The sequence below is a fragment of the Lactuca serriola genome, chromosome 4 (assembly GCF_051521515.1).
Source record: "Lactuca serriola cultivar US96UC23 chromosome 4, Lser_US96UC23_V15, whole genome shotgun sequence".
In the NCBI taxonomy this organism is placed as follows: Eukaryota; Viridiplantae; Streptophyta; class Magnoliopsida; order Asterales; family Asteraceae; genus Lactuca; species Lactuca serriola.
Window position 1 is genome coordinate 265385426 of NC_136411.1, and position 10824 is coordinate 265396249.

Here is a 10824-nt window from a genome sequence, read left to right on the forward strand (position 1 = left end):
TATCGTTTAAACTATAGATACATTTATGGTCTCTCGTGTGTTTTTTATTTAACACAATATATCCTTCATACTACACTGTTGGTCCCTTTAACTATTTTCTAATAAAATCAACATACCCTTTTATAATAACTAGATGGCGAGCCCCGCATTGCGGGGGTCGGATGCGACAATTTTTTCTGTTGTTTGTTCTTTGTAAATGTTGTTTGATCAACTATTTGTTTATAGTTTGAGTATTATTATGGGGCAGTAATATTGTTTCGTCATGGATAATTTTTTTGTTGTCGGATAAGCTATTTATCGAAATATATACTTTATGGGTTTATCCTTTGGTTGATGGGATCGAACTGAAGAGCCGGATTCCACGGATCAAATACTTCATGGTTTTTTCCTCATTAAGTGTTGTCTAAGTATAACATTGGCTAGCTCAAAAAACATTTGATAAAATGACAACACACGTATCTAATAAAAGCAAAGTCACCTCAGCAAACAAAAAAAATCAATTTGTTGATTAGTGTGTTACAGTATGTTAATAAGTTCAATTGTCGGCTTTCTTAGATCCATAAGCCCTGAGAAAAGAAAAGAAAAAAAACGTATCAAAACTTTGGGATGTTCAATCGTCGGGTTTGTTAGGTAACTTCTAAAATTGAAAATTAATCTAAAGTTCATGCATAACTTAAAAAATAAATAAATAAATAAATAAATAAATAAATAAAAATTAATCGGATGTTAAAATATGGTTTATTTACCTGATTCTTAGTTGAAGATTAGGCATTGAACAATATCTGTTGTTGCCCATGTGGCGAAATCTGTTGTAATAGCAACTGCAAACATTATATTTCAATGAATTACCAAACAAAAAAAAATAAAAAAAAATAAAGTTCTATTTAATCAACTATTAAAAAACATATTGATTAGCTGATAATAGTGGTTAAATTTGTATCAAACAGGAATTTATTTTTCTTTTTGGTAAAACAAATTGCATAAACCAAATAAATGTGTAAATTCAAAGTACGTTGCTATTTAGTGTAGCTGTCAATTAAAAATGGGAAATTGACCAAATGGCAATGTATTTTGGTTTTTGGAAAAGGAAATGAAAACAAATTGCAAAAAACAAAAAAAAAGTTCAAATAGAAAATTTGCTGCTATGTACTCTTGTTGCCACCTAAATTTGAAAAAAAAAAACCTAAATCTAAAAAAGAATTGAAAGTGAGCCACTGTTAGATATGTATGGATTGAAAGTCAACAAAAACTTGTCATACTTTGCCTAAAAGTAACATCTAATATTTTATTAAGGTTATTCTAATGTAATTCTATTAAATTTGTTTAAAATTTTCAAATTCAGGTACTATAGTTAAACTGTATACACGGGAAATTTTCGTTAAAAACTCTTCAAGTCAGTAACTTTTACCAAAGAAGCTGTATGCAATGGCAGTTTGGTCAAAAACTATGAAATCATGAAGTTTTTAACCCAAAAAAGAGTATATGCGGTGGTTACCAACTTCCTTTGCCATTTTACATATTACATAAGAAAAAACATACCGCACACGTGTCATCAATATAGAAACATCTTTGCAAACAGAAATACCTCTCTCTAAGCATTGTTCAGTAACCTGTCATGAATGTAGAAACAGAATTGAAAAAACTAAAAATAAAGATAAAAATTCTATTAATTCTAATAATCTTCATCAATTTTAATATGAGGTGTAACTCTACAAGTCGTTTTGTGGCTTCATCAACATTTCTACATAAAAATGTCTTTGAGGTATCAGCATGATAACCCTAATAAAAAGATGGATAAAAAATATATAATATTTCTATAAAAAAAAGAATATGATAATCTTACATCTAAGTAAACGGTGACATTAATATTTATAATATCTCCATCCTGCGACCTGCATAAAAGAGTAACACCCAAATTGGAAGCAGGTGGAGAAAGCGAAGGAAGGCAGACGACAAATGCAGAAGAACAACATGCAGAATCAGTTAAAACACATAACCAAACCATTATAGCAGAATCAAGCAAAATTAACAATAAACAATTTGTGTTCTTAATATTGAATCTCAAATCACTAATCGAAATCAATAATTTTCTTACTCCTAGATTCAATAGAAAAAATTAGTTAAAGATAATCCTAAATTAATCACTCAAAATTGGAAACAGTAGACGTTTTTTACCTGCTTGTCCTTTTTCTATCCCTTGATACCATCGTTGTGTCGAATCAATTGTTGAAAGTCTAGCGATTCGTAGTCCTAGAGTAAAAAAAAAACCTTTCCACAACTGTTGTGTTGAATGGAGTAGCCATATTTGTAGGGTGCTTCAAAATACATCTGAAAAATGTTACAGATAAAGCAAAATAATGACATAAAAATAATAGTATGTCACCTCTGGTTTGGAAGTCTAACCTAAAGCTGCAATTTTGGAAGTCGGTGTCGGTGGGATTTACCTGGTCGATTTGACGTGTATTTTGGCATATTTGTACCGCAAGAGGGCTATCAATTTTTATAAAATTGCAAGATTAGGGCAGGGAATATGAGAAACAAATAACCAAAAAGATTAAAAAAAAAAAAACAAAAAAAACAAAAGAGATAGAAGAGGGAGATGGTGTAGGTTTGGAAAAGTGTCCGATATTAGTAATGCATTTCACAACTTAAGGGATAACTAAAATCTTATTTCTGTTCATGCCTTCAACCTTCTTTGGCTTGGAATGTTTGTTGCTGCTTCTGTCCTGAAAGTTCAAACGAATCATATCTTTATCCATTTGGTGACCTTCAAAGAAGGTTAAACAACTGTTTATAGAACAATCTTTGTCATAATGGCTGCAAAGTATGTCCTTTCCTTGCTAGTAATGAAGAGAAGAAGAAAATAACGATTATTAAATTGTTTTATAGAACAATCTTGGGGTTCTCATACCTTGAAGAACCATATAGCGGCTGTTTTATAAGATGAAGATCTGAAAAAAAAAAAAAACTCCATACAAAAATGAAACAAATTATCTATTCTCTTTTTTTTAAAACAATTATAATTGTATAATCTTAATTCATAAATAACATAAAAATTAAATTTAATACTAAATAATAAGGACTGACAAATAGATACTTCCAATGGTGACAATTTCCAGTAGTTTTTTGTGACAAACCTGGTGAAATTAGGAGTATAGGAGAAGAAAATAGATGAATCGATGCCTCATGAAATTGGGTTCTGTAGCCAATATGGTAACATATCATAAACATTATAATTTTTAGTATGACAACATTGGAGGTGAACTGCAATGCCAAAATTTCAAGCTTATTAAGCAGAAAACAAAGTAGACAATATGTTTCAGCAAATAGAAGGTAATAAAATCTAATTCATATCTTCTTATGAGTCTCACATATCCCATGTACACTTTTCTTATCCCAAATTTAGTCACCACACTCAAGAAATACAACCCGACTACAATGTTTGATATCTGATCATTAAAAATATCACCATTTGTTAGTAAAAATGATCATATTTCTAAAGAATAAAAATGACATAAACTTACCCAATGCATTTTAGGTGATAAGGCAATTGCTTTTGCTCTAAAGCTCGAGGAAAAAAATCTTTGGAGATAACAGAGAAGGAAAAAGGCCAGAACCAACTGAAAATGATAGCATATACCTGAAGTACTAATAATAAATATGTTCACCTCAAAAAAAATTTGAAGGAAAAAAACATTTCTAACAATTTTATTGTACAATTGTTCTCTTTTTTTGACCAAATTATGATGTCATTTTGCAAAATAATCAAGTCATTTTGAAAAAAGTATTAAATTCTTTAATAAATTATACAGGCTGGAACATTAGCGTTTTAGAGATATGCAGCAACTAAGAAGCAGGCGTGGAAAATTTTATGGGCTTTTAAAAACGAAAAAATAATAAGATTCGGTTCAGGCATTTTATCGAGCAGGTGGTGTGCATGAATATTAGTTTCAAATTCCTGTGAAAATTAGATACATAGAAGAAAACCCCATTTAAGCTAAAGAAGAATATAGAAGAAAAACACAAAGAAAATGTGAAATATACAGTCTAGCATCATCCTCTGATGTTATTTTAATATGTGCACATTCATGATTTCATCAGAATCTATCAACTTAATCACAAAGCTAATAAAATAAGGATCTGAACGGGTAATATAATATGCAAAACGTGAATAAAGTGTTGATGAAACAATGAATAAATAATTGAATCTACGTATGAGTATGATCTGAATGGGTATGTATATAAGCATATACCAACTACATGAAGCATCAAGCTGTTATTTATTTCCACAACCGGGAGGTCTACCCCTTCGTCTCTTCCCTGAAGACGGTGTCGAAGATGAGAAGATGGCAGTGATGGAGTCCGAAAATCGACTTTGGGGAGTGGAACAAACCATCTATGGCTGTGGCTGATGGCAGTGATGGAGTCCGAAAATCGACTTAGGGGAGTGGAATAAACCTACCATATAGATTCTAAACCGAACCACTGCCCCTAATCGTGGAGGGCTGGGGTCAGGAGGTTGAAGAAGACGCACCAGACGAAACCTGATGAAGAAACGTAAGCAACGATGGTGGTGGCTGAATAGAAAAGACTGAAGCAATTAGAAAGCGGTGGAAGCGGCGACTCACCTTCTCTAGCACCTCCGAAGGAAGAAAGAGAACGGAAGGTTTGGATGCTCATCTGAAATTTCGAAGATAAGGACGCAAGGGGAAAGATCCGGAAGGTAGAAGACGGATACAGATCTTTGAAGGCGGTGGGAAGGATCGGCAACCATGGTAAAGGAGAGTAACCAAGGAATAGTAACCTGGTTAGGTACTGTTCCCCAAAAAAAACACCTGCGCAAATTAGCATGAACACACTATTCCTAAGAATTGTCCAAGTTTAATATATATATATATATATATTCAAAATGAATATGTGTAACTTATAAAATATAAATCACTACAATATTAGAATACAATATACTGTCTATGTAATATTCGATAGTTAACATCGTAAAATATACCTAGACAATTATTTTCGATAAACGTATGTAATACAAAAATATCGTTACACTACTTGGGTGCACCATTGAATGTATTTAGACCAAATACATCGTATAACGTATATAGTGAGATTTTAAGCTCGTTATAACTTTTGTTAATATTATTTATCCTAAAAAAATCTTCAATTTAAAAATGTTATTTTATCGATCTTCGAAACTTTTATAACACGATTTATACAAATATTATATACTCATAATGCGTCTAAAATACTAAAAATTCATGTTAGGCAATTTTAAGCAAATCAAACACTAAAACCTCATATTACATGTTATCATGTTTCCGAAAATATAAAGAACATCCAAAACGAAGTTCTTGTGCAAAAGATACGACAGTTCTAAGAAAACAAACAATAAAACACTCACTTTCATTAATTGCATAAAACAGAATCGATACGTTGAGGCACTTGCACACCTCCGATGGAAATTTCGAGAGCGTTTTTGGACTCAGACTATGGTCTAATATTTAATTTCATACTCAAAATATTTTTAACGAAAGTATTTGCAAAAGTCTAAAAATCGAGCGTTACAGACCATTTAGACGCGAAACTTTAAACGAAATTTCCCAGAGTTCTGTAACTCAAAAATTTAATCCATTCAGGTTTTTCGAGTCCTTGAACCCGTCTCTATCTAACGACACTTTCGGAAAAATTTCATGACGTTGGGATCTCGATACACCAAAATATGATGATTTTGGGCAATTAAAGAGAATGTAACCTCAATATGGAGCCACATGTGATACAAGAAGCAACAAAATGTGATCTTAGGCCTCTCCCTTCCCTCTCCCACACTTTCTTCCTTCCCTCCACCATCTTGGATTAAGTACATGGAAAGAGTACAATGCATGGGTGGAGGTATGGTCTCAAAGGGGTTGTGTATGTCTATTTTCTCCTATAAATTGAAACACATAAAACCTCATTTCTCACAAAAACTCAGCTACCATCTCTCTGTCGCGAGCTCTAAGTCTCTATCTCTCTTAATTTCTTAGATGACCACCACCCACAACCATAGAGCCTCCCTAATCCACCAACCAAACACTACCTTAAAACCTATCCCTTTGATCAAGATCACCACGTCAGCCCCTCTCCCACCCTTCGCTCATCATTTTCTGCCATGAAAAAAGAAGAAAAACATGGAAGCCATCTTGCTGCCACCATTCTCCACCTCAATGCCACCATCGCCCAACACCACCTCTGGTCGGAGTTGCTGCTATGTTGATGTCTTGGAAGGCTTCCCCACCATCGCCTTTGTAACGCTCTAAAAATCTCAACCAATTTAAAATTTTCAAAAACAGCTCAGGTTCATAAAGTTATTACAAAAAGGTTTTCAATACAATCATTATCAGAGTCTTCCCAGAACCACAACATAAAACATAATCATGAGGAGCGGTACGATCACGTCTTTGCCTTGCCACGGTCTCCTGAAGAACCTGAAAAACATTAAACCACAACTGTTAGCCCGAAAGCTTAGTGAGATACCCCCAAAATACCAACCACATATACCATACACGCACAACATGCCATATCATAACAGAACACAGAACTGTTGGAATAGTGTCTAAGGCTATAACTATATTCGGTGGTGCATGGTCCTTTTGGGTTGCCTTCACCATAGCAACTTGAAGGATGATTTGTTAAGAGAGAGTAAATATTATAAGGAATAATATTTAGCTATTTGATTAATATAAGTCATAGATTAATTGGTATTAATTTGGTGACTTAAAGAGATTAATTAAATAAGAGGGTATAAACTGTCAATTGTTTGATAGTTAGACTTTAGACTATAAATCCATTAGGATGGACTTTGGACGGTTTCTAAGAGCTTTAGGATAGCTCAAAATAGTCCATAAGGATATCTATGGAGTGGATTTGGATAGCCTTAAGTGAAGATTATCCAATTAGGGTTTAGGGTGAAACCCTTAAGGAGTCTAAAGGTATAAATAGGCCCTTGGGGTGTGGAATTCGAGGACAAGCTTTCAGAACCTAAAGAAAGGAACCTCTGGCCGAATTCCATCCCCTCTCCTCTCTCCTAAATCATCTTGCTTGCTATTGGTGTTTGTGAACCATCAGAGGAGTGACAATTGTGACTCTAGAAGCTCCAAGACAAGAAGATCAACAAGGAACTCAAAGGTATGATTCTAGATCTATATTAATGTTATTGTTTAACCTAATTAGCCATTAGAAGTCTTGGATTCAAAAGCATGTTTGATAGAAAGCCTAGATCCAAGCAATAGGGTTTTGCATGCGCACATAGGAAAGTTCTTATGGCTAAAACCCAACAGTGGTATCAGAGCCTAGCTTGGTTTTCTGTAAATTGTTGCTTGATTAACTGAAACAAACCTGCAAAATTCGAATTTTTGGTTTCTGAGTCATGGACTCGGCGAGTCTCAAAGTGGACTCGGCGAGTAGGCCTGACTCGGCGAGTCCCTTTGTGCACTCGGCGAGTCCAGGCGTCAGGAATGGCCAGATTCGGGATTTCTTTGTGTTTATCTTATCTTAACTTACCATAAACTAATTAGATCAATATTAATTCGTTTTTCTGATAAATATAACTATTATCTTGATCTAGTTAAAGGTAATTATCAACTAATTAAATATTTAATTTCCTTATATGATAATTAATTAATTATTTTGATTATTTTGGTAATTATCTTAAAAAGAAATCTTGAATAAATCAAATATAGATAATTAGGATATTAATTGTTAATTGGAATTATTTGTTATTTGATCCTCCATGTTTTAAATGTTTAAAACCTACCCTCATGTTTTGAAATTTACTTTTGTGATTAAAAGCTTTAATTTAGACAACTTAAATTTCAAACCCTAGATTTTAAAAGTTTTAAAATACAACCCTATACTAATATGATATTACTAGAATAATATATATATGTATAACTAAATGCTAGTCTTACCGTTAGTAGGCCTCATTCACGAAGCCGATCTATAAGGTGGGTATAAGGTTGCGGCCTATAAAATGGCGCTTAATGGGTGTACATTCACACCCACCGCTTGCTTGATTGGTGGAGGGTCGTTAGCCGAACGGGTAGGATAGGGCAACCTCATCCTCTCATTAAAAGTATAATAAGAAATACAAAGTAACTACACATATTTTAAAATTTCCCAATCCTAGTTACTTTAGGAAAAGTGAATTGATGCAATCCCATGAAATTACACTTTGCACCTTGCTAAGATGTTGGTGGAGCGTGTGTGGTTTACCGGCACACTAATTGGTTCTAAGCGAAGGTGGCGAAGGGTGATTCGTTGTTTATCATAGTTCAATGGAGCGTGTGTGGTTTACCGGCACATCGAATAAGTGATCGTAACAATGAAGGCACAATGTAAATTTGCATGGTAATTCACACCCGCTTTGTGATCCTCGGCATCCCAGTCACAAACAAGAGGGGCATATCGAGATTTAAACATGCCATTGAATAGTTCAATGAATCTCATCCGAACCTAGGAATTCTCAAAAACACTTAGGACTAAAAGTTTAAGTTTTGTGATGGAGAATTAGTGAATCGTCATTCACTTACCTTCAATTTATTTGCATGTTGGATTACGGCATCCCTTTTCTAGTATGTAAATGTTATTGTTGGATCCTAGCCCTAATTTTTCTTATTGGGTGATAATTAGGGATTCTTGTTCTAATCTATCTTTGTCCTTTTCTAATTGAAGATGTCGAACGCAAACAATGCTGCTGCTAGTTCTTTCACATTGATGAGCCTTTGCCAAAAGGTCACCTTCAATGGAACGAACTTTAGCGAATGGATAAGATACATTCGCACCATTGCTCGCTATGAGGACAAAGAGTATGTCCTTGATGAGAAGCTCGAAAAAATCAACACCGAAATCGCTACTCCAGCCGAAATCACCGCTTTTGAAACTCATGAGCGAGATGAAACGAAGGTACATTGCATCATGATCGCCACCATGAACTCCGAATTCCAAAAGTCCTACGAGGACATGTACCCGTACGAGATGCACCAAGACTTATTGGAAAGGTATCACCAAAACGCGAGACAAGAGAGGTACGAGATTTTCACTAACATGATTTCCGCGAAGATGGGTCATGGAGAATCTCTTACCGTGCACTTGCAAAAGATGCAAAGGTATGTCGACCGCCTTCGCAAGTTAAATGTTGACTTCGGTGAGGATTTGGCGATCGACATGGTGCTTCACTCTTTACCTCCGATGTACAACCAATTTAGGATGACCTACCACATGAACAAAGAAGAGGTCACCCTAAGCAAGCTCCAAGGTCTCTTGAGGGTTGCTGAGAGCAACTTCAAAGACAAGTCTGTTGCACCTACTCCCAATCCGCCCGCTGCTCCTGTCTTGGCTATTGGACAAGGGAAGGGAAAGAAGAGGAAAGCTTCATCGAAGAACTATCGCAAGGTGAAAGCCCGAGATGGTGCCTCTTCTAGTAGGACCAAAGTTGATCCCGCCAAGCCCTGCTCTAACCCGAAGGAGGCAGAGTGCCACCACTGCCACAAGATAGGACATTGGAAGAGAAGCTGCCCGAATTACCTGCAAGCAATTAAAGAAGGAAAGATCAAGCCATCTTTCGCAGGTATATATACAATCAAATCTAACGATTCTAATCATGCTATTTCTTGGGTTCTTGATACCGGTTGTGGTTATCACATTTGTTCTAATGTGCAGGGACTAAGAAGAAGTAGGGATGTGGAGCAAGGAAGGATCAATCTAATCATGGGGAACAGAAGATCGTCGCCTGTGACCAAGATTGGAGTGTATTCCTTAGTGCTTAGGAATAGTTTAGTTTTAGATTTGAACAATTGTTGCTATTCGCCAGAAATGGCAAGAAACATCATTTCATTTCATGGTTTATATAGACAAGGTTTTAGATTTTCTTTTAATAATGAGAATGGTTCTATTTTGACTTATCTAAATGGTGTCTTTTACTTTGAAGCTATACCATATAATGGAATATATGAAACTGTTATGATTATTGATGACTTTGGAAATGATGTTTTGAATATTGATTCTTCCACTAGTATGGATAAAGCATCCTTGTGGCATTGTCGTCTTGGACATGTCAACAAGAAACGCATAGCCCAACTCCAAAAGGATGGAGTGTTGGAGTCATTCGACCTTAGGGAAGATGACACATGCGAGTCTTGTTTGCTTGGAAAGATGACTAAGTCGCCCTTCACGAGCACTTGTGAAAGGGGTGAGGGACTATTAGACCTAATACATACCGATGTATGTGGACCTTTTAGATCAACCACGAAGGATGGGAACCGCTTCTATGTGACCTTTACCGATGATTATAGTAGATATGGGTATATCTACTTAATCAAGCAAAAGTCAGAAACCTTTGAAAAGTTCAAAGAGTTCAAAAATGAAGTGGAGAATCAATTGGGCAGGAAAATCAAGATGCTTCGATCCGATCGAGGAGGAGAGTACCTAAGTCTTGAATTCCACGATTATCTCAAGGAGTGTGGAATAGTTTCGCAATTGACGCCTCCTAGGACACCGCAATTGAATGGTGTGGCAGAAAGGCGTAATCGAACCTTATTGGATATGGTTCGCTCTATGATGAGTCGTGCTTCACTACCTATCTTCTTTTGGGGGTATGCCTTAGAGACTGCCGCCCATATCCTTAACCGAGTCCCTACCAAGAAGGTTGCCAAAACTCCTCACGAGATGTGGACGGGGAAAGTTCCCTCGTTGGCACATATCAAGGTTTGGGGTTGCGAGGCTTTCGTAAGACGAGATACTCACGACAAGCTTGAACCTCGAAGTGAGCGATGTATTTTCATC

At 35.5% G+C, this 10824-nt stretch overlaps 1 protein-coding gene across 23 annotated transcripts; it reads right to left on the reverse strand.

Moving 5' to 3' along the window:
* Positions 1 to 357: 357 nt before the first annotated feature.
* LOC145096998 (uncharacterized) lies at positions 358 to 4841 on the reverse strand. Of its 23 annotated transcripts, none has more exons than XM_079034447.1 (12): positions 4629 to 4838; positions 4254 to 4544; positions 3525 to 3640; positions 3372 to 3449; positions 3138 to 3264; positions 2912 to 2951; positions 2691 to 2726; positions 2445 to 2490; positions 2176 to 2328; positions 1586 to 1610; positions 747 to 806; positions 358 to 566 (listed from the first exon to the last, which is right to left on the reverse strand). In XM_079034447.1, exons 2-9 carry the CDS (start codon positions 4267 to 4269, stop codon positions 2251 to 2253), a joined length of 537 nt encoding a protein of 178 aa, XP_078890573.1. In that variant the 5' UTR covers positions 4270 to 4544; positions 4629 to 4838; the 3' UTR covers positions 358 to 566; positions 747 to 806; positions 1586 to 1610; positions 2176 to 2250. The 23 variants fall into 23 exon arrangements, 22 of the variants coding, with proteins under 22 accessions (XP_078890573.1, XP_078890572.1, XP_078890571.1 ...); XM_079034446.1 differs by having other exon boundaries at positions 747 to 821; positions 4629 to 4837; XM_079034445.1 differs by adding an exon at positions 1844 to 1892 and having other exon boundaries at positions 747 to 1610; positions 4629 to 4837.
* Positions 4842 to 10824: the final 5983 nt, after the last annotated feature.